This window comes from Marmota monax, unplaced genomic scaffold (assembly GCF_021218885.2).
Source record: "Marmota monax isolate L192 unplaced genomic scaffold, Marmota_monax_Labrador192_F-V1.1 WCK01_AAM20220418_F8-fsc00038, whole genome shotgun sequence".
NCBI lineage: Eukaryota > Metazoa > Chordata > Mammalia > Rodentia > Sciuridae > Marmota > Marmota monax.
The window spans coordinates 13,748,001-13,772,219 of record NW_026692498.1 but is presented as its reverse complement, the minus strand read 5'-3'; the positions used below and the strand labels follow the sequence as shown (position 1 = coordinate 13,772,219).

Below are 24,219 nucleotides of genomic sequence, written 5' to 3'. Positions count from 1 at the left end.
ACTCACGTAGCATGCTCTAGAATTCACAGTCTTTACCTGTGTCTGTTAATTTTTTGTAACAAATCCACTAGGATAAAGTATATACAGAAAGCTGGTAAAACCAAAGGTCGAATACTTTTACTGATATGTGGAAGCTAAACCACAGTAAAGGCAGGGAGGGGAAAAGGAAAAGTTCAGTAGGATTAGACAAAGGAAAATGAAAGGAAGGGAGTGGTATAAGAATACCAAAGATAGTAAAATAAATCTAACATTGTACACATATGAAAATGTGTACATATGTACACATATGAAAATGCCTAAGTGAATCCCACCATCATGGTAATACAACAAAAGAAAGTGACATCAGAATGTCAGAAACATCTGCACACCTGTGTCCATTGCAGCACAATTCACAACAGCCAAGAAACGGAAACAAAGTGCCCATCAACTGATGAAAAGCCAACGAAATGTGACATACATACACAATGGAACACAATACGTTCATAAAAAAACACGTTTCTGTAATTTGCAACAAATATGGATGGAATTGTAGATAATTATGGTAAGTCAAATAGGCAAAGGCACAGAAAGAGAAATATCACTGGAGACACTTATATTCATATTAGTATATTTATGAATATGGTCATAACCCAAGTTTGTTCTTGTTTTACATGTGTGCTTTTTACTGGTGTGTGCTAGAGAAAATGTATATAGATCAAATGAATCAATCAAATATCCTTAATGAGTTTTTTTTTTGATAAGCCAGAACCAAAACAACTTGTGACTCCTCTCACCATTGTTGTACAGATATTGTATTTCTGGATATGTTTCCTTGTTTCTACACAATAAACTGACTTTTGAGGAGGTAAATATTTGACTTTAGAAACTTGACTTCCGTACGCACCTTAATATGTGATTCAGCACATGGAGAAGATCTGAGAAGCATGACATTAAGTTATTGTGCATCCTACATTTTTTAAATCCAAATTTTAGAAACACTTTCCTTCTAAAACTATCTTCTTGAACGCACTCTTGACCTCCGTGTTCCTGAGGCTGTAGACCACAGGGTTCAGCATGGGGATGACCATGGTGTAGAACACAGCGGCAAATTTGTCTGTGTCCATGGAGTGACTGGAGCTGGACTGTAAGTACATGAAGATAATTGTCCCATAGAAAATGGAGACTGCAGTGAGGTGAGAAGCACAGGTGGACAGAGCTTTCTGGTATCCTGCAACCGAGCGCATCTTTAGGATGGTGATAAATATGAATAGGTAGGATATGAAGATAACCAAAAGAGCAAAAAAGATATTCAAGCTGGCTACATAAAAAAGAACCAGCTCATTGTCATGCCTATCAGAGCAAGAGAGAGCCATCATTGCTGGAACATCACAGAAAAAGTGATGGACCACATTGGACTTACAGAAGGAGAGACTGAATATTTCTCCAACATGGATGGAGCCACTCAGAAGACCACAGACATGGCAGCCTATGACCAGACGGGCACACACACCTGTAGTCATGGTGGTAGAGTAATGTAAGGGTTTGCACACAGCGGCAAAGCGGTCATAAGCCATAGATGCCAAGAGGAAATTTTCCACAGTGGCAAAGGTTATAAAAATGAACATCTGAGCAGCACAGGCATTGTAGGAGATGACCTTGTCTCCTAGAAGGAGCCCAGCCATGGCTGTGGGAGTGACAGCAGAAGAGTAGCCTAAATCCGCCAGAGACAAGCTACCAAGAAAAAAGTACATGGGAGTGTGTAGACGAGAATCAGTGAGAATGAGAACAATCATCCCAAGGTTTCCAAGAACATTAATGAAGTAGATGAGGGTGATCATGATAAAGAGGGCCACCTGTAGTCCTGGGGCATTGGTGAGTCCTAGTAGGATGAACTCTGTCACTTCTGTCCTGTTCTCTATCCATGTTATTCGGGAATCAGGAGATGCTCTTTAGCAAAGAGAAATGAAGCACAAGAGTGTCAATAGGTGTTATGAAATAGATATTTTCCCCAAAATGAAACATTTATACAACAGGTGAATTATTTTCTTACAGCAATAATGTAGATTTTAAGCTCAAGAATGTGTAAATATGAGCTTAACCACAGAAGTTAGTGCATTAATTATTTTTGTAGATACAAACTTCTGAATTTGAAAATTCAATCCAAGTGAAACAGTATTTGTTAAATTTTATGTAATTTAAATTAATATTTGACAAATTTTATGAACATACAACAAGACATGCTGAGAAACATGTATATAATTATATATGTGTGTATAATTATATCGTATGTTATTGTGTGTGTGTGTATATATATCTCCTACATCACACACAAAAAATGAAGAAAGTGATGGTATCTAACTCAAAATATTATTGTGAGAATTTAATGTGAAAATACATAGAAAATAACATCTAAATTCCTGGTGATTAAGACCTTGTAAGTGTCAGCTATGATGATGTTATCCAAATGCAATGATGGACTGCATTGGTATTGGCTTAGAAGTAGGTGGCTGTATGCCAAGCTTCAGGGGTGGGTGATCTTAGTTTAGCAAAATAATGATAATTTCCAAGTATCACGAAACTCAACTGATGTAAACTTTGACACACACATCCCAGATCTATTTCAGTTTTAAAGAAAAATATTCAAAACCCATTTCTGTGGTCAGTAAGTCATAGTGAGTATAGCTGTCCTACTATTTTGCTAGAATTTCAGTTTTTTTTTAACTGAGTTTTATTGAAAATAGAAGCTTACTTACCTCCTTGGAAACATAACAATCTTGAACAGGAAGCTTGAAATCTGAAATTCAACCATAGATTAATGGTTCCATTATGTTAGAGAAGTTGTCTGTCTCCCGTAGTAGTTAATGGTCCCAACCTGTCTAAGGCAGGCAGGAAACAATCAAAACAGTCCTATTCTCAGGGATTCAAGTCCTGAGTCTTTCATGCATTCTTCTTGGTCTTTGGAGGAGTTAACTAACCTCCTTCTCAATTGTAAAATAAACACAATAAAACTATCTATTCCACAATATTTGCAGAATTGTGCTCTTAAATAGCAAATAAGGGAATGGCCATGAAACAGCAAGCTAACAGGGGGTTATCATTTTCAAGTCACCTAATAAAAATTTTATTTTCAGGTATTCCTTTAGCCATGTTGCAGCCTCAGAGAGAATCCCCAAATCAAGAGAATTCCTGTGCGCACAAGGAACTATCAAAAATAAGATGAATAAAGGATGGTGGAAGGGAGTGGAATTGAAATCTTGCCCCTCTGAAATAAAGTAACCCGGAGTCATGTTGATTTTCAGAAGCTAATACAGAGGGACCAGGAGTAAATTATAAAGACATGGATGTCTCAGAGGATGCCCCTCAAGGGAGCATCTGTAACTCTTCTTTCCTCTTTCCTAAGGAAGAAACAATTAAAGTGCCTGTGGGGACCAATTTGGAAATTTTGAGTATGTACAAGTGTTTTGTATCACATGTTAATATATCAATAACAGTGATATGCACACTTTTTAGCATACAGTTTTGACTTTTTGTTAAATACATAGCTATGCAACCATTACCAAAATCACTTGAACTAATTTTCCAAGCTTCTTGGTGGCCAACCTCTTCTTTTACCTAGTGTCCTGGAAACCACTCAGCAGATTTTCCATCTAATTTTTCTTTTGCAAGAATGTCTTTCACTAGAACACGTGGGTTTTGATTCTGGCATCTTTCACTTAGCAGAAATTCATTTGGAGGTCCATGTGTGTTGTTAACTGTATCTTTAATGGAACTTTTAATTTTTTGTACTTATGTTTTATAAGATCAACTGTATACATTGTCTTTGTCATTTCCTAGTGCAGGACCATTTTTGTTGATTCTGGTATTTTGGTGATTATGAATAAGGTTGATATAAAAATTGGGTGACCTTTCTTGTTCAAGCAGAGGCTTGTATTTCATTAGGGCAAATACCCAGGAATTGGATCACTTTATCATATGGTACGTATATTTATTTGAACTGTTTGATTTATCAACGTTCATATAAATAAAAAATGGTCAAAGCGAGTAGAATTGAATTCTAGTCTCTCTGAAATGAAGTCACCTGGAGTCATGTTAAATTTCAGAAGCTAATACATAGGGACTAAGAATGTTTACAGAAAATCCCAAACAGTTTATAGAAGTGGTTCTATCAGTTTTAATTCCCAAAAGTACTTCTTTCTAATTTCATCATATCTTTTTTTGCGCTCAATTTGGTTTTCATTTTACTAAAATAAATTAATTTCCTATTTGCGGTTTCTGAAAGATGGCTCAAGTTTTCCCAACAAAATCTTTATTTTGTGTCAAGTTATTTTTATTTTTTAATGTTTCTTTTTATTTTTTAACTGAGCGATCATAGATGAATATCTTTTGGTATATATAGTGTGATTTTTATATCTTGACCTTGTTTCTCAATCTTAGAACACAAGTTATCCATCATTTAAAATATTATTATTTCTTTGTGATGGCAATATGCAAAGTCTTTTCTTCTATTTTTTGTATTTTTAATTTGTTCTAATTAGTTATACCTGACAGTTGAATGCACTATGATACATCATACATAAATGGAGTATAATTTCTCATTCTTGTGGTTGTATATGTTATAGAATCATACTAGTCTTGTAGTCATATATGAATATAAAGTAATGATGTCTGTTTCATTCTACTATGCTTCTCACCTCTATATGCCCTCCCCTCCCTTCACTTACCTCTACTTAATCTAAAGTAACTCTATTCTCTAGACCCCATTGTTGTGAATTAGCATCTGCATAGCAGAGAAACATTTGGGTTTTGTTTTTTGGGGGATTGGCTTATTTCACTTAGCATGATATTTCTCAGCTACATACATTTATAGGCAAATGCCATCATTTCATTTTTCTTTAAGGTGAGTAATATTCCATGACATATATACACCACATCATGTGATTCTTTATTTAGAAGATCCAAAAATTCCACCAAAAATCTTCTAGAACTAATAAATGAATTCAGCAAATAGCAGGATATAAAATCAACACCTATGAATAAAACCCATTATTATTCATCAATAATGAATCTACTGAAAGAGAAATTTGGAAAATGATCTCATTCACAATAGCCTCAATGAAAATAAAATACTCAGGAATAAATCTAACAAAAGAGATGAAAGACCTCTACAATGAAATCTTCTAGATATTTTTAATGATATAATATTGTTAATTATTAGCTATAATTATCCCCAGGGTAATATATTTTCCATTTTTCTCAAAGATATCTCAAGAGTCTTTTCATCAAAATATAAAATCAAACAGACTTACCATATCATCCCATAAAAGATCTGGGAGTATTTTTATTTTATCATATATTTTTACCATATAGAAAATTGATCTATTTTCTCTTTTACAGTGTACTCTGAGCCTTTAATTCCAGGCATGTGCCATGGTTACATGTTTGTCCTGTTTGTTAGATTGCCTGAATTCATACCAAGTAATTCCACTTTATCAAATTTCAGTGTCTTATCGATAATGAAACTTATAATGTCATATCTCATAGGATGGTGAAGAAGATTATCAGATCACATATATATCAACTGCAGAACAATTTCTTACATGTATCAGGTATTCCATAAATTTCAATATATTAATATTTTATTTTTTATAAAAATTGAGGTATCAGGGGTCATAAAAATAGTGTTGCCCAAGACTTTCAGCTACCTCTCTGCATGTTCTTGCCCTCTGCAGTATGACAGAGACAGGTACTAGCTGTGTCATTTCTGGGTAGGTTGGAGCACATGCATTACCTCCAGGTGTCTCTCTTCTGTCATGGATATTGAAAAGGCTTCATAGTCCAGCAGGTGTAATTGCAGATGATGAAGCCCTTATCAGCCTAATGACTACATAGGGAGAGCCTTTATTTCACTACAAAACCTGTGTTCAAATTCTAATAAATTTTTTTCCATCAGTGGAAAAGTTAACAATAAAATTTACATGTAAGGGCCAAGGATCCTGAAGAACCAAGATAATCATGAAAAAGATTTCTTGATTTCAAAGCTGAACACAAATAAAAACAAATTAAAGCAATTTAGTATTGTCTTAAGAATATAGGTCTAAGTCAATGAAATACAATTGATGCTCTTAAACCTATATGACTGTAGACAATTGATTTTTCTTATATGGCTGGATTTCTATTTAATAGGAAAAGAATAATTTTCAACAAATAGTTCTGGGGCAACTGGATAATTGTGTACAAAAGTATGAAGTTGGTTATTGTATATTGAATATTTCACAAGAGAGTAGACTTTGAGTAGCCTTAACACACACACAAAGGAAAAACGACAGTATCAAATGATGAATAGGTTAATTTTCTTGATTATAATAATCACTTCACAATGTGCTTATACATTGTACATATAAATCACATTGTATGATTATATCATATACATCATATTATATACCTTAATGAAATAAAAACAGTGAAGCTTCATTCCTACTTCATATCATTTACCAAAATCAACTCAAAATGAACAAAACTTATATTTGAAAGCCACAGACCTAAAACATTTACAAAATTTTGGTAAATATTCTAGACTTTAGGCTTGGCAATGATTTCTTGTGTATGACACCAAAACCCAAAAGAAAAAAAATACATAAACTTAACATTACATGTTTGTGCCTCAAAGTATACTATCAAAAATGTGAAGATGAAACTATGGAATAGTAAAAGAGATATTTGTAAATCATACATCTAATAAGGGTTTATCATAGAGAATATATAAAGGATTTATACACCTCAGCAGCAGCAATGACAAAAGAAACTTCAATTTAAAAATGGGCAAAGCACTTAAATAGACATTTTTGCAAAGATTTGAAAAAGACCAATAAGTACTAGAAAAGATTTTCAAACTCATTGGTCAAGAGGTAAATGCAAATCAAAACTACAGTCTGATACCTCTACACACCCATTAGAATAACTATTTATATGTATAAGCCCCAACAGAACAGAAACTAAAAGTGTTGGCAAGAATGTAGAGAAATTAAAATACTTTGACATTACGGATGGAAATACAAAGTTTTCCCATTGCTTTGGAAAACAGGATTGACTGTAATTGTCTTCAAAACAAACAGAATTACCACATTCATGAGCCATTCTACCCCTAATTATATATCCCCAAAATGGGAGCAAGTTCATAAACAATATTTGTATGTAAATGTTCATAGCAACATTGTTAACTATTGACAAAATATAAAATGACCCAAACATCCATCAAGTAAGAATACATGTAGAAAATGCATCACAACACAAATCAAAAGAAATCAGAGCAATTTGGTATTGCTTTAAGACTAGAGATACAGTAATGAAACATATTAAAAGTCCAGAAACACATGCATTTATCTGTGGACTATTGATTTTTCCTAAGTGTGGCATGTTTCAATAATGGGAAAGGAACAGGAACCCAATACAATGGAACATTGACACCCACTATAATACAGATGAACCTTGAAAGCATTATGCTTGGCTGTGATGTGGCTCAGGGGTACAGCACTTGCCTAGTATGTGTGAGGCCCTGGGTTTGACCCTCAGCGTGACTAAATAAATAAATAATAGGAATAAAAAGGAAGAAAACATTGTGTTAAGTAAATGACATAAAAGTTTACATACTGTATGATTTCTTACATATGGCATATCCAAAATAAGTAAATCCACAGAGATTGAAAGTAGATTATTTGTTCACAAGATTAGGTGGAAGAGGGAGTGAGAAGGTATGATATATTTGTGAGTGAAAAAACAACTTTTGGAATTAGAAACATGTGATGGTTAAAGGACATTATGAATGCAACAGAAACTACTAAGTTGCAAACTAGTAAATTTTATTTTATGTAAATTCCATATAGGCCATTGCAGTCAAAAGGTAACTTTCCAAAGTGGCAAAGAGTACAAAAAAGAAATCTGAGCAGCACAAGCATTGCAGGAGATGACCTTATCAAGTGAAGATTATGGAGAGGGGAAGCTGCAGTTCTGGGGTGCTGGTCAGTAACCCAGGAGGATAAACTCACTCATTTCTGTGTTATTTTCCATGGATGGTATGTTAGAACCACCAGGTGCTGTGTAGCAAGAGGAAAATTTTGATTTTGAAGAGAAAAACTCATTTGAACAGAAATAGAAAAGTGTAAGCATTACTTTTTATGATAATCATATTTTTCAGTAGTCTCTGTTTTCTCTGCACTTTAGTAAAAGCATTATCCTTTCAGCAGGAAAGGACATAATTTTTATTTCGGCATGTTTCTCCTGCCTACAGTTGCTGAATCACTCAAAATACTCCATTTAGGGAAAGGCCAGGGTGTGTACTTGAAGTTTCAGCAATTCACTTGGGTAAATGATGGACAAAAGGGCTCTAATTAGAGTTTTCTCTCTTTAAAATAATGTCATGTGGGACTATGACATGATTTCAGAGCCGAATGGATACAACTAGGAAAATTTTTGCAACCATGGTCTTCTCTGGGGAACAGACTCCCTTTTTAACATTTTCATCTCCTTATCATTACTTATATGTGTGAAGCTTTTGAGCTTTTGAGCTAGTTCTTGGTGGGACACACGATGGGTTATTATGAACTATACTCATGCCACAGTTCTGTAGGACATTAGACCTTATGACTTCTACTTAACATGTTGTGGCAATACTGATGCTCAAAATCATCAAACCCAATTGAAAGACATTAAATAAAATCTAAATTAGGAAAGACATCTTTTGTTCATGGCTCAAAGTCCTAAAGTTGGAAATACTCTTCAATGTGTCTTCAGTGTTGATGTCTTCTCTTTCCACCTTCAGCTGGCTTTGCAGAATATAGTAAATGGATCATAAAATTCATATTGGAAAATTGGGGTTACAGGTGTGCTCCTCTGTGTCTGAACACTTTTTTGTTTGTTTGTTTGTTTTTTGGGGGGCTTTTCTTCTTAAGTATTTCAAGTGTTTTCAAAACAAGCCTCTTGGGACCTCTAGATTCAAGTATGCTCCCGGACACTGTCACAGTTGCAAGAGTCTTAGGGAGCATTATATATGTGCTTGGGTTATTTATTCACCAACATTAAACCCCAGGACCAAAGATGTGAGAAAGCAGGACTCCTTTCTCTATGTTGATTGTAGAGGCAAAGGTGGTCAATGTGAAAAGCAATGGAATTTTCCTTGGAACTGGGCTGTGATGAGAGGTGCCTACCATGATCATAACCTATTGTTTCCTCCCCAGTCCCTTCCTTCCAGTTTCTGCAGGCAGGAAATAATCTTCTCTGAAGACACTTGATAACAGTCCCATCAAATGAAAATACATCCTTCCAATGCACTGCTTTCAGATATTCTGGGTTTAGTTTAGCTGCTAGATATGCTGATTGATGCCTTCACCCCAATATCCAGGCAAGCCCATCTTCTTAAGGAAGCCCACTCTATTTCTGGTAACATCATGGGCCACAGAGAGGTGGAAAGGGGCCAAGAACATAGTGATCTCCCAGAAATACTCCTCCAGGAAAGCAATTTTATGAATGAGGTCTTCCAGACAAATGACATCAAACCCCTGGAGCCGCTCAATCAATGTGCTGTCTCTCAGCGGGATATTTGTCCATGTTTTGTCTTTGCTTGTCCTTGTTCAAGATGAGTTCCAGGGCAGATCTCAGACCAGATCTCAGATTTGGAAATCCCCAGGTCACATAAGTCTCTACTAAGCATTTTTAGGCTTTGAGAGGTGACTTTTAAGAAAGACACCACTAAAGATTTCCTTCAGATGAAGTCTTGCAATGGTCTTCTGCACCAGTGAACTCATCCCATCAATCCTTTGGATGCTTACAACAAAGGCCAACAAGTGTCTATCAGGCATTTCCAAAGCACAAGATTTTACTTCTAGTCATGTGATATGCACTTGGTCGCGTTTCTGATGCCAGGAATCATGTAGGAATGATTCCAGTCACTTAAATCTGAAGCCTTTTCCTTCTCTCTCCTTCTTTATCCAATGTGCCTACTTTGCCTGGGTAGCTTTAAGGGCCTGCTAATTGTTCCTCTTTTTCAGGAGATTTTCTGGAACCAGGGAGATCTTTTTACTTCGCTTTTCTTCCACCATCTTCCCAGGGCTGTGATTACTGCTCATGTGCCCTGAACACTTTTTTAATGTAAAAAAGCCATAGAGGAGTCTTCTAAAGGCACAAAAGAAGTATTGGCTCATCTGCCATATGAAGTAGACTTTCAAGCTATGATCCAAGTACTTCCTATAGGAAAAAAGTAATTGGAAAATGGGAAGGGTCAAGAGAAATGGAAGATGGCCAAGTAGAGGACAGCTGCCTTCCAAGTTTTTCTGAGTCTCAGGACCAAAGCAGGAGGGTGCAATTTTTCAATGAGATGATTGAAAGATGGATTTTACTACAATTCAATATTGGACATTCAAAGTGGCTTAGGGACTCAGATATTTGGGTACAATAAACATGGGAACCAACCCAGATTTCACATCAGCACTGAACAGTGGACGTTCACCACAGACAGAGGGAGGGAGAATACAGATTTCCTATGGAAAAACCTGAGATAAAAAAATGCTGTGTAATCTTAGCTGATCCTGCAGCTTCACTGTGCACTCCCTTCATGGAGCTGAGGTGGAAGCCATCTTAGGGCAAGTGGGCTGCTGAGAGCCATAGCCGAGTAGGATGGCATTTTTGGTTGAAAGGTGACACCAGCAAGCCATTGAGATGATAATGATTATGTTAAAATGTGTATTCAATTGGATATTAGACCCCTGCTGTCCGCCTTGGCCTGCTACTTTGGAGCTCTTGCGGGGATTCCCGGAGAGTTCCCATTGGTTGGGGATGTGCGGTAAGAGGGATTTCCGGAGGAGGGATTTCCTGTTGGTGTGGTGTGTCCCGGGAGAAGGCCGCATGCATGGCATTTGCGGGAGTTTTGGAAATAAAGTTCGTTCCTGCTTGAGTGGCTTGTGATTTTGTGCCCAGCCAGACTGCGGCAGTGGGCCACAGAGGTGGCTCTGGGAGATGGGAGATCAGAGAAAACACTACTGCGAATCCAACCAGGTGACTATCACATGACCTAGGGTGTGCCTGGTGGGATGTGAGTGAAACAGGTGCCAAATGGACTCTGCCCTGGGATGTGAGTTGGAAGAGGGAAGGGAGCTTGATTCACTTCCCCTTTGGGTCTGCATCTCTCATGAGCAGCTGAAGCAGGCCAGAGGTCTGAGTGGGCAGGATGATACACTCAGGGACTAAGCCAGGAAAGGGTGTGCTTGTGGGCAGCAGTGAGTGGAGGATTGGCCCCACCCTGCCCCACAGTGGAATCCTTGGAAGCTCCTGAGTTCCAAACCCACCTAAGAGATTGGTTACTGTCTTGGGATGGGTCAATCTTGTCTCTCCAAAGAAGGAACCGCCCAACAATGTTCCTGAGAGCTGTCTAAGCCTCACTCACAGAACTCAGAAGCTGTACCCTGGGAGCTCATTGAACTGGTCTCAATGGACAAAATAACAACTCATACTGGTGAGAAGGGAAGTTGGGTCTTATATCAAACAGCTTCAATTTTAGGCCACTCCAACTGACAACTCAGAGAGCAGCAGAGAAATGGAAATGGGTTAAGAACTCCCACTGCTTGCTCTCTTAATGGTACAGAACTGAAGAAGAATTGGAAAGAAAACCTGTTGGATAGAGACAGTGCCACCCAAACTGGCCTTCTTGGAGGGTTTTTTTCATTCTTTATTAAAAAATTTTTTTCTCTCTCTCTGTATGTTTGTGTGTATACATGTGAATTCTTGCTGTGCTGATTACTTCAGGGACATAAATACACACATTTATTTGTTTCATTTTTAGAGTATTTAAAATGTAGTCAATTTTCCTTGCCTTGTTTTTGAGGATTCAGGATTTGGGGATTTGGTTTTGTATTATTTTCCTTAGTTTATGTCTCTTGTTTTTCTTCTCCTGCTAATGGCCAAATTCTATTGTTCTCTCTTCCTCTCTCGCAATACTTGATTCTCCTGTTTGTCCCCCATTTTCCATGTAAACATCACCTGCTACATCTCTTTATCATTCTGTTTACTTTTTGAAATCATGTACTCCTTTTTAACTTCCTAACACATTTTCTTTTTTCCTAATTAACCGTACTTTTACCATGTTTTAGAACTAATTGGTTTATATAACTCTGCCCCCATCATCAATGCTGATGAAATCATTACTGCTATGGATGAACATAATTGACACCTGCTGTTTCCTTTAAAGTCTGATCTAGCTCATGGTTATTAATTTTACTGTTGACAATTGCTGAATCCACAATTCTTGTTTAGTGATGGTAATTATTATTGAGGGTGTCATAGTAGGGGCTGGGTATTTACTGTAATGCTGTGTATTGTTTGCAATGGTTCTTTCTATTCTTTATTTATCCCCATTATGTGAGGTGCTGGAAACCTACAGGGACAGTAAAAGTTCACATATCACATATGCACTAAACTCAACCGAAAGACAGCACACCTTCACACACAAATTAATGACACCCAATTTCCAGCTATACTTTAATAAAATAAATACAAGAGACAAAAACCCAAACTACTTCCTAGACTATACAATTCCCACCCCATTCAAGTTGAGGAGATCATTAATACACTAGACATCTTCTTAGACACCTATTGCTGAATTCATGTTCTAGTTCCCAGCTTTTTGTTGTTGTTGTTGGTAATGTTGTCAAATGCTGACCCCACCATTCTTATATGGGTGACAAATAGTATCACAGACATCAAAGTAGACACCAGACCTTTAACACAGAGTTGTATATTTGTTGACAGCATTAGCACCACTCCTGGCTCCCCCTCCCTCTACAGGGGCTGGAAAAGAGATTGGACACTTAAGGATCCCAGAGTAGAGACCTTGCAGCTAAGATATACATCTCAGTGAAACCACAGTGAATGTCACCCCTACCTAGTCTTATTCCAAATAAAAGAAGTGAGGAGATAAAAACGTCAAACCAACAACAAAGAACCAAAGAGGAAGAACCAGAGAGGGAACTCAGGTCATATCCCTTGGCATCACATATGTCAAAAGCAGAAGCCCCAGAACAAATGAAATAAGTACACACATAAGGACAAGTGTAAAAAATTGGTGGGGGGATGCAGCTCCATTGATGCCCAAGTCTAAAACCTCTGAAAACATGAGGAAATGGGCAAATAAATCTCCTCCCCCAAATCCACAATTCTCCCACAAAGGATCCCACTGATAGAGAGTTAGATGAAATACTAGAGAAAGATTATAAAAACTGATTACCAAAATGTTCAATGAATTAAGAGAAAATCTCAAAAAGGAATTAAGATAACAATTACATGAGATTAAAGGCCACTTTCATAAAATACTAAACATAGTGAAAAGAAACCAAGCAGAACTCCTAGAAATGAAAGACACCATCAATGAAATGAAAATCTCTCTGGAAGGCATCACCAGCAGATTAAAATGTGTAGAAAATAGACCCTGAGCCCTTAAAGATGGAACTTCAGGCCTTGAAGACAGGTTGGTTATATGATCTTCAGAACACAGAAGGCAATAAAGAAACAAAAAAATTATAGAACCTGACCAGAACATACAAGAATTCTGAAACCACATTAAAAGATCAAATTTAAGAATCACTGGGATAGAAAAGAACAGGGAGATACAAATTAGAAGCATAAGGAACAATTTCAAAGACACCCACAGGCTAAAGGTACAAGGATGGAAAAATATTTTCATGCATTCAGACCATGAAAATAAACAGGATTGGCTACTTTCATATCTGAAGAAGAAAATTTGAAGGAAAAATTAATCAGAAGAAACAAAAAAAATGCCACTACATGCTAATAAAGGAAAAATTAAACAAGGACATACAGTGATAGTAAGGATTTATGCCCCAAATGTCAGTGCAACCAAATACATAAAAAATTATATTCCATGACGTTAAGTCCCACATAAACACCAACACAATATTGGGGTATTTTAATACCCTCTTATCACCAATAGACAGGTCATCAAAACATAAAATCAATAAAGCTATTTCCAACCTAAAGAACACTATAAATCAAATTGACCTAATGGGCATCTACACAATACTGCATCCCCAAAAAGCTGAATTTATCTTCTTCTGAGATGTGCATGGGACTTTATCCAAATTAGGTCATATTCTAGGCTACAAAGTAAATCTTATCAAATATTTAAAAAATCAATATAATTTCATTTATCCTATCAGATCATAATGAAATTAAACTGAAAATCAACAGCAGAAAGATAATAGAAATTGTATAAAGACAATGTGGGTATGTTAAATATTAACATATTTACAGGGTCTGGAAAGAGACTGGACACTTTAGGATCCAAGAGTAGAGACCCTGCAGCTAAGATATACATCTCAGTGAAACCACAGTGAATCTCACCCCTACACAGTCCTATTCCAAATAAAAGAAGGGAGGAGACAAAAACTTCAAACCAACAACAAAGAACCAAAGAGGAAGAACCAGATGGGGAACTCAGATCACATCCCTTGGCATCAACACATATGTCAACATATGAACAGTACACTTAAAATTGTTTAGATGATGTTTACTGTGTTTATCATACCAAAATCAAAATAAGCAAATGAAATACAGACACACACAGACACACACACTCATATACACACAATTCAATTTGAATTCATTCTAGTCCAACTTCCTCAAGGGAGTTCTGAGGGCCAGATGTCCAAAATCAGTATCATTGAGCTGAAATCAAAAAAGAGGGCTATGTTCCTTCCAGAAGCCTCTGGGCAAATTGGTCCTTGTCACCATCTTGAGGTGGCTGCCCTCATTCCTTAGCTTCTGCCAGTGCAGATCCTATCTGTCTCCACTGCCACCTTGCTTTCTTCACTTTGTCTTCTTTAACTTCCCTTTTCCTTGATCTTTTTAAATGCCCTGAAATTCACAAAACATATGAATTACTCCCTTTGAATGTACAACGTGATGACAGTTAGCACATTCACACTGAGGTGCAGCTACCTCTATCGATCAAATTGCAAACATTTTCATTATCTATACAGTGCACACAGAGTTGCACATTTAAACACATTAGTATATAACTGTTTTATCCTATGTCCTCTGTCCAAGGTGATCACTAATCTGCTTTTGTATGGATTCATCTATTCTGAGCATTTTGTTTTTTTTTTTTTAATTATCAAATAGGTGACTTTTATCTAACTAATTTCAATTATCATGATTTCAAGGGTCACCATTACTTCAGCATTTTATGGATACTTTACTTTTTTATGACTGAAAAATATTCATTGTATTGATATACCATATTTGTTTTTCCATTCCTCAGATGACAAGTATTTGATATAACAATTGTGAATAATTCTACTATGAAAATCATGTACAAATATTTGTCTAACTACTTTCAAATCTTTGAGCGCATAGTTAGGATCTTAATGGTTGAGTCATGGTAATTTAGCTTTTTGTGGAACTGCCAAACTGTTTTCCACAGAGGGTGCACCATTGTATACCCCCATCAGCAATACACGAGGTTTGTTTTTTCTCCACATTTTTAACAACACATGTGCCTCATTTTTAAAAAAATAAGTCATGCTAGCAATGGTAAAGTACTATTTCATTGAGCTTTTGATTAGAAATTTCATAGTGACTACTTATATTGCTCATTGGCCATTTGCATATATTCTCTTCCTTTTTTGTTGTTGTTTGTGTTTTATTTATTTATTTATTTTTGTTCTGAGTTTTTTTTTGTTTGTTTGTTTGTTTGTGTTGTTGTTGTAGTTTTGGGCTGGGGCCTCTGGCCTTCTAGCCAGGTTCTCAGGTACCACAGAGCTCCATCCCCAGCCTGGTCATTTGTATGTAGTCTTTAAAGAAATGTTCATTCAAGTCTTTTGCCTATTTTTTAGTAGGGTTGCAAGTCTTTTTGTTGTTAATTTGTGGAGGTTCTTTATATAATCCAGACATTAAAACCTATCAGACATAAAATTTGTAAGGAGTTTATTCCTTATTTTGTAGGCTGCCTTTGCAATGCTTGATACCCAGTGATGAACAGAAGTTTTAAGTTTGGATGAAGTCCAAGTCATCAAATTTTTTCTTTCGGTTCTTACTCTTTAAAAATGTTTTTATGGGTGCATTATAGTTATACATGACAGTGGGACTCATTGGGACGTACTCATAAATGCATATAACATAGCTTCATTTCACTCCCAGTACTTCCCCTCTTCTTCCCTTCTCCACCCTGCTTCCTCTACTCTATTGGTCTTTCTTCTATCTATTTTTTAATTGGTTAATTATATTTGTGTATGAAATCAGAATACACTGTGATATATCCATACATGAACATAGAATAATTTGGTCAAATTCATTCCCCAGTTCTTTCCTTACTTCCCTCCTCCCTCCCTCCCCCTTGCTTTGTGGGAAAGTGCTAGCCTCCAGCAAGTAAAAACTGGATTTCCACACATTCAGGAGCCTCTTAAACTTTTCTGTTTAGCACAGACCGACAGCTCACCTCCTGCAAATCTGAAGCTATAATAAAGTAAATAAGTGTATTCAGTGAAACTCCAGCAACAATGCTCTGACAGTCCATCTCTGACGCTCAGCACAACCACATCTCCCACACAGAGGTCATTATGATACACTGTTGGGGTTGGTTCTCATCATTTAGTTTGTATCCTAGAATCCATTACGAAATCCAAAGTCATGAATTTTACCCATGGTTTCTTCTAACAATTTTATGGTTTTTCACTCTTGTTTCAGTTCCTGATATATTTTGAGTTGATCTGGTATTTCCACTTGTCCTAATGTTATTTGTTGATGAGAATGTTTTTCTCCATTGAGTAAAATCGTCACCCTTGTCAAAATTCAGTTGACCATGGACACATGATGTTTTCCTGAACTGTTAATTCCATTCCATGGGTTTGCATAAGCCAGTGCCACATTGCAATGACTGAGGGTTGAGGAGTGCATTTTGAATTTGGAATGAGTGTGTGCTTCTACTTTGTTCTCCTGCAAGATTACTTTGGCTATTGAGCGTCCTTTGAAAGTCAATACGACTTTTTGTATTGGCTTTTACATTTCTGAAAACAAGGCATTAGCATCTTGGTAGAGATTTCATTTAATCTACAGATTACTTTGGAAATTATTGCCATTTAAAATACTCACTCTTAAAATCAATGAAAATTTAAAGTGTAGGGGTTTTGCACTTCAGCAACTTTTTTTTTGTACATTCAAGATATATGTGTGTAGCTTTTTGGTAAAATCCATTTCTGAATATTTGATTGACTTAGATGCTGCTATCAGTGGAATTATTTTGTATATTTTCTTTTAAGATTACTTATGGCCAGTATGTAGAAGTGCAGTAGAATTTGGTCAATAAATCTTAAATCCTGTGATATTACTGATTAAAATTATTAGGTAATACTTTTTAAATACATATTTAAGATTTTTATTGCAGAATTTCATGTCATCAGAAAATAGATATAGTTTGCTTCTTTCCAATTTAGTTTCTTTTATTTCCCTTGCCTATCGTCTGGCCTGAACTTCTGGTACAAATTTGAGTATAAGTGATGAAAGCAGAAATACTTGCATCTGATGTTTTTGGGAAATCTTCAGTCTTTCACTTTGGATTATGATCTTAGCTATGGTTTGTGTATGTTCTTGTTAGCTTCTATATGTTCACTTCAGTTTCTATCTTCCTGAATATTCTTTATGAAAAGAAGTGGAACATTGGCAAATGCTTATTCTGGATTACAGAAATGATCTTGTTGCTCTCTTCATTATAATAATATGGTTTATTACATGGATTACTTTTTGTATACTGAAGAAGCTTTACATTTTTGGAGTAAATTCAACTCAATCATATTCATAGTTATGTTTATTCAGGATGGATTTGTCCTGTGAGTGTTTTTTTTAACATTGCTTCACTATATTAAACAAGAGTATAGTTTTATTTCACTAATGTTCTTGTCTAGATTGGTTATGAAGTTATGCTGACTTTGAAGAATGAGTGAGGCAGTATTTCCAATATATATACCCAGAAGATATAAAACATACATTAAAATAAAAAAATAGTGAAATGAAGAGTTAGGTTAGCTTTATTTGTAATCTCCAAAACTGAAAACAGCATAAATGTCCCTCAATGAGGAAATGTAAAACTCAATATGCATAATAGAGATTACTGGTATGCATAACTTGGTATGAATGGACCTTAGTTACATTACACTAGTTGAATGAAACAAATGTGTAATATCCTAGGGGCATCGTCAAGGATATTATAGGCAAATGTAAAACCAAAAGGAAAAAGTTGATGGTGTTTTCCAGGAGATACAATTGACCATCATGGTTAAGAAAATTTATTATGGGTGATTGTGATAGTGGTTCCATGAATATACAATTGAAAAACAAAAATTTAAAGCTCTATACTAACAAATATGCATATTGGGGTTTCAGTTATATATTAAAGATTAAAAATGAGAAATAATAACACAATTATATTTGTGCACACTTAAACTATCCAGCTTAATCCCATAGGTAGTTTAATTCTTCTTTCCTTACAAAGTGAGATGAAACACTAAAGATTCCCTCATGGGAGAACATCCCAGGAGAGCTCTGTGTATTCATCATTCCCTGCTGATGTACATGCATCTGTCTCTGAAGTCTGACAGAATTCCAGGTGTTTATTTTAGAGGCTGGCATGCAGTGCCCCTGTTGTCATTATTAATTCATCTGAATATTATTATCTGGGAGTACAGGCAGGTTTTCTTCCAGCCACAAGCCTTGCTGTGAGTGCACATGGTCAAGAAAAATACCCCAAGATTGAAATTATATTGATTGATTATGACACAATAACCACTAAGCTAACTGTGTTTAAATTTTATTATTTGCAAACATACTACTGTGGATGATATTGAAGATGTAACATTATAATGTTTCTTTTACAGAAAAGGAGGAGGTGAGTCCTCCACAGACACAGTAAGAATGCATTGTAGATTCAAGACTCACATGCTTACTAGTCTTTTCTCCATGTGTCCCTTCCTGCCTTAGGGACCTCAGAATCTTTTGACCATTATCCACCAGAGAGATGCTCCCACCGTGTGTTTTTCCATGGAAGAATTTCTGGCTTCAAACTCTGTTCAGGACTATCATTTGTGTTTGAGGAGGGAAGTAAGCTTCTATAATCAATATGAACGTTTTGAAAATTGATGTTCATGAGAGGTAGTGGGGCAGCTGGACCTTCTATGAGTTACGTGAGCACAGAAGTTGGGAGAGTGACCATTTTTCTAAAACACTGAGGTGTGGCTGGAATATACATATCAAAAGGTCAGCAGGAAAGAGTATAGTGATATTTATCAAAGGTCATCTTGCTGCTTCCTAAAAATATTTGTTATAGATCAAACTCTGAATGAATATATCATCATCTCAATTTGTTTACAACCTGGTGGTCTCTCACTAGAGAGTAAAGGGCACAGAGAGTGCAGTGGCCCTTCTTTAAACAGGAAGGGACTTAATGAGTTAGCAATATCTTAACTTCATTGTAACATTCTGACCATAATCCATACTCAGTCTTATTATTTTTGGCAAGTCTACAAATACTGATGTGATGCAGCTAAAGTTACAGGCTTTTGATTAAGATTCAACTCAGTTTAAATGTCGATTCTTATATCTCTCTCAATCTACTTTTGGAATGTTAGAATATCACTAAACTTCACAAATTCTCAGTTGCCTTAATAGTAAAATAATAATAATAAGAATACCTATGTATACAGAGGTGCAAATAGAATCACACAGGTACTTACATGTAAAGCTCCCATCATGCATTGCAGAAACTCTGTATCAAAAGTGTTATGCATGTTAAGGTCAGTAGTCATAAAGCCCGCATGGGCTGGACTTGTAAAGTTGCAAAGAACAGGATGCGAATGATAGGGAATCATTGTTAGCAGGAGTATTTTCAAATGTCTCAAATGGAAGGAGATCCTCATGGTTTCACAAAATACATATACGATGGTGTGAGAGGGAAGGGAAGAAAAAAAAGAGAGAGAGAGATAAGTGTCACAGTTGAATGGGTAGAGAGGTGATGGGAGGGGAAGGGAGGGGAGGGGGGAATAGGGAGGGCAGCAGAATACAACTGACACTAGGATTGCTGTATGTATACACATAGATGTATAACCAATGTGATCCTGCAAGCTGTACACGTGGAAAAATGAGAATTCCTACCCTATTGGAATCAAATGTACGATATGTCAAGATCATTGTATTGTCTTGAGCAACTAATTAAAAAAAACAGAAAAAAAAAGATTTGTGTGCATGAATAAAAGTTTTAAAATATGGGGTCAATGTACTGAAAAATAAAAGATTTTAAAGTTGGAGCTTTCTGCTGAATGTTTTCTCTGATATAAGGAGGCTGATTCATAGTGGGGTTGGGAGGGAGAGTAAGGGAGGATTAGACAAACTTTAGATAGGGCAAAGAGGTGGCAGGGGAAGGGAGGGGCATGGGGGTAAGAAAGACGGTGGAATGAGATGGACATCATCACCCTAAGTACATGTATGAAGACATGAATGGTGTGAATATACTTTGTATACAACCAGAGATATGAAAAATTTTGCTCTATATGTGTAATATGAACTATAATGTATTCTGCTGTCATATATAAAAAATTAGAATAAAAGAATTTAAAAAAGAAAAAAGAAAGCAGGAGCTTTCCACCAAAACAGATTTGAAGGCTAAAGAAACCCCCCAAAATATGAATATTTGACCATTTATATGTGTGATTAATTATAGGTTTATAGTAAGGAGAAAATAAACACTCTTTCAACTCAAGAGAAAATACGGACTTCAAAGAAATTAAACAGAAGGTGAACTCACATGGAATGCCCAAAGCCTTCAACTCTATGGGCGGATCATGGACAGAGTGTAAACAGAAGGCACATAAAATCTCAGTGGAATTGGTGGACTAGTAAGAAAAGCATCTTGAGGATAAGGTTTTCAGATGGATGACCTCACCCACCTGTAAAGACCTCCATGTTGGCACCCACCTTTCTCAAACCACAGAAGGACCCTAAGTCCATCCTTGTAATGACAGTATAGATAGAACTTTTTAGGTAAACATTCAGAATTTACTTGTGTTTCATGTATCACCTCAATTTTCACAATAGTGTGCTGAGGATGTAGAGTCAATAGTATCTTCATTTTCAGATAAAGAAAATCTGGTTCAGGGAAGTTAGATTATAGCAGTGATTTGTAGCTTGTAGATGTAGGGTTGATGTGCACCTCTGCCCAGAGACCAGCCCTGCACTGAGGCTGTGCTCTCTCCTACCAGAACTGTCTCCATGGTCCCCGTTATCTCACCACCTCCACCATGCATACATCTCAGGAGACTGCTGCAAAATCCCAAATACTGAGCTTGGACCAATGGAGACAATGAGTAATTGTAAATTGCAACTCACTTCTAGTTTAATTTAGGCCATCGGTCATGGTAACTAAAATGTATGGGACAAAAGCTTTCCAATTAATACTTCTATAAACATACATACATTACTCAGGCTCTGGTGTCACACAATCTAAATTAAATTAACAACTGTCCAACTTCATAAACTTGTTGAGAAATCAGGGACTATAGATACAGTGTCCAGAATCCAGACAAGTTTCTGGCACATGAGGTATACAGAAGGAATTTATGCCTTCACCAAGACAGGAAAACAGAAACTGACTGACTTAAAAATTCCAGAACTGTCATGTATAATCTAATAAATTTTTAAAATCTCAGCTCACACAGATATCAAATTCATAAATCATGAACATGATCCATGTAGACTCCTCATTCAACATTCTGGAGCTGTAGAGATAAGTAATACACTCAGTTATATTGTTAAGCTCATTTTTAGTTATGAGAAATTTGAAGTACATAGTGTGGCTACAGTAATAAAATAATGCACATGGTACATAAACATTCCGATCTCACTGCAGTCTCTACTATGTTCAGTGCCCCATTTTTATTTCTCTTTGTTACAGGGCACCTCCTAATTCCCCAGCAACATTGATGGAGAATAGAACAGAAATAACAGAGTTCATCCTCCTAGGACTCACCAGTGCCCCAGAACTACAGGTGGCCCTCTTTATCATGATCACCCTCATCTACCTCATCTATGTGGTTGGGAACCTGAGGATGATCATACTGATCCTCTTGGACTCCCGTCTCCACACTCCCATGTACTTTTTCCTGGGTGACCTGTTTCTGGTGGACTTTTGCTACTCTTCAGCTGTCACTCCCACAGTCATGGCTGGGCTCCTTCTAGGAAACTGCAAAATTTCCTACAATGCCTGTGTTGCTCAGGCCTTCTTGTTTGGAGGATTTGCCAGTGTGGAAAATTTATTCTTGGCCGCGATGGCCTATGATCGCTATGCTGCAGTGTGTAAGCCCTTGCACTACACCACCACCATGACAGCATGTGTGTGTGCGTGTCTGGCTGCAGGCTGCTACCTGGGAGGTTTCCTGAATGCCTCCATCCATGTTGGGGAATCGTTCATTCTCTCCTTCTGTCAGTCCAATGTGGTGCATCACTTTTTCTGTGATGTTCCAGCAGTCATGGCTCTGTCTTGCTCTGATAGACACGTTAGTGAGCTGATTCTTGTTTATGCAACCAGCTTTAATGTCCTGTTTGCCCTTCTAGTCGCCTTGGTGTCCTACCTATTCATATTCATCACCATCCTGAAGATGAGCTCAGTTGTAGGATATCAGAAAGCTTTGTCCACCTGTGCCTCCCACTTCCCTGCAGTCTCCATCTTCTATGGGACTGTTATCTTCATGTATCTATGACCTAGCTCCAGTCACTCCATGGACACAGACAAAATTGCCTCTGTCTTTTATGCTAAGGTCATCCCCATGCTGAACCCAGTGGTCTACAGCCTCAGGAACAAGGAAGTGAAAAGCACATTCAAAAGAGTTACTGGAAGCACTATTTCTTGAAGACAATGTGCTTTTTGCAATATGTTCTTTGCTCGTTGTCAAAAATTGGCTCTGTGTATGCATGACTTAATTTCAGAGTTCTCTGTTCTGGTCCATTGGTCTATGTGTTATGCCAGGAGCACGATAATTTGGTAACTATCACCAAATTTAAAGATGTAACGTATATTCTGAAGTCAGATATTGTGATTTCTCTAGCTTTTTTTTTTCTTTCCCTCCTCTACATCTCAGGGTTTTTTTTTTTTTTTTAACTTTTCTCTGTCTTTCGTGGTCCCATCATGTTGGTAGTTTTGAAGTATAATAATTTATGCATATTAATTATGCAAACTAATGGTTTCACTATAACGTTTCCATAAATTCATATTTCATGCTTTGATCTTACTCGTACTCCTCTCTGACAGTCTCCTTACTCACCAGTTCTCTGTCCCTTCCCTAGTAGTTCCTCTATTGCTTTCAGACCATCTTCTTTTTTCCCCTTAGCTTCCACATTAAGAGAGAACAAGTAATAGTCTTTTTCTGTGTATGACTTATTTTGCTAACATGATGAGCACCTATCCTGATTCCATACTTCTCTTGACATACCTGCATGTGGTGACCTCCCTTCGGATATATACACAGGAATTGCATAGCTGTATCCTATGGTAGATCTATTTTTAATTTTATGAGAAAGAATTCTACAGTTTTCTCTAGTTTTTGTGCTGATTTATATTCTCACCAAAAATGTGTGAAAAAATTCTTTTTTTTTTTCGTGGTGCTGGTGATTGAACCCAGGGCCTTGTGCCTGCAAGACAAGCACTCTACCAACTGAGCCATATCCCCAGCCCGAGAAATTATTTTTTTCTATGTTCTTGCTAGCATGTGTTGCTGTCATTATTATTATTTTATTATTTATTTGATCTACTTAGATACACATGACTATAGAGTGTTTTTTGATGTATTATACATACATCAAGTATAACCTATTCTAATTAGGTCCCCTTTATTGTCGTTATAGATGAAGTTTAGTGTCATTGGTGGTGAATTCATATATGAAGATAGGAAAGTTATGTCTGATTCATGTGACTGTCTTTCCTATAAACATTCTGACTAGGTTGATATGGAATCACAATGTAGTCTGGATTTCATTTCACTGATGGCTAAAACTTTTGAGCATTTTCTCACATATTTATTGATAATTTGTCCTTTTTCCAGAGGTGTCTGTTTAGATCATTTTTAGATCATTTATTCTTTTTTGATTGGAATACTCAATCTTTTATTTATATCTTTAAAAAATATTTTATTAGAGCATTATTGT

General features: G+C 36.5%; 1 protein-coding gene and 2 pseudogenes across 1 annotated transcript; 1 reads left to right on the top strand and 2 right to left on the bottom strand.

The window, feature by feature from the left end:
• Nucleotides 1–968: 968 nt before the first annotated feature.
• Nucleotides 969–2,788, bottom strand: LOC124092733 (olfactory receptor 5B2-like). Its single transcript, XM_046444538.1, has 2 exons — nucleotides 2,733–2,788; nucleotides 969–1,926 (listed from the first exon to the last, which is right to left on the bottom strand). Exons 1-2 carry the CDS (start codon nucleotides 2,786–2,788, stop codon nucleotides 969–971), a joined length of 1,014 nt encoding a protein of 337 aa, XP_046300494.1.
• Nucleotides 2,789–9,323: 6,535 nt separating this feature from the next.
• On the bottom strand, nucleotides 9,324–10,097 carry LOC124092659 (large ribosomal subunit protein uL30-like 1; annotated as a pseudogene).
• Nucleotides 10,098–22,001: 11,904 nt separating this feature from the next.
• On the top strand, nucleotides 22,002–22,928 carry LOC124092732 (olfactory receptor 5B2-like; annotated as a pseudogene).
• The last annotated feature ends 1,291 nt before the right edge of the window (nucleotides 22,929–24,219 follow it).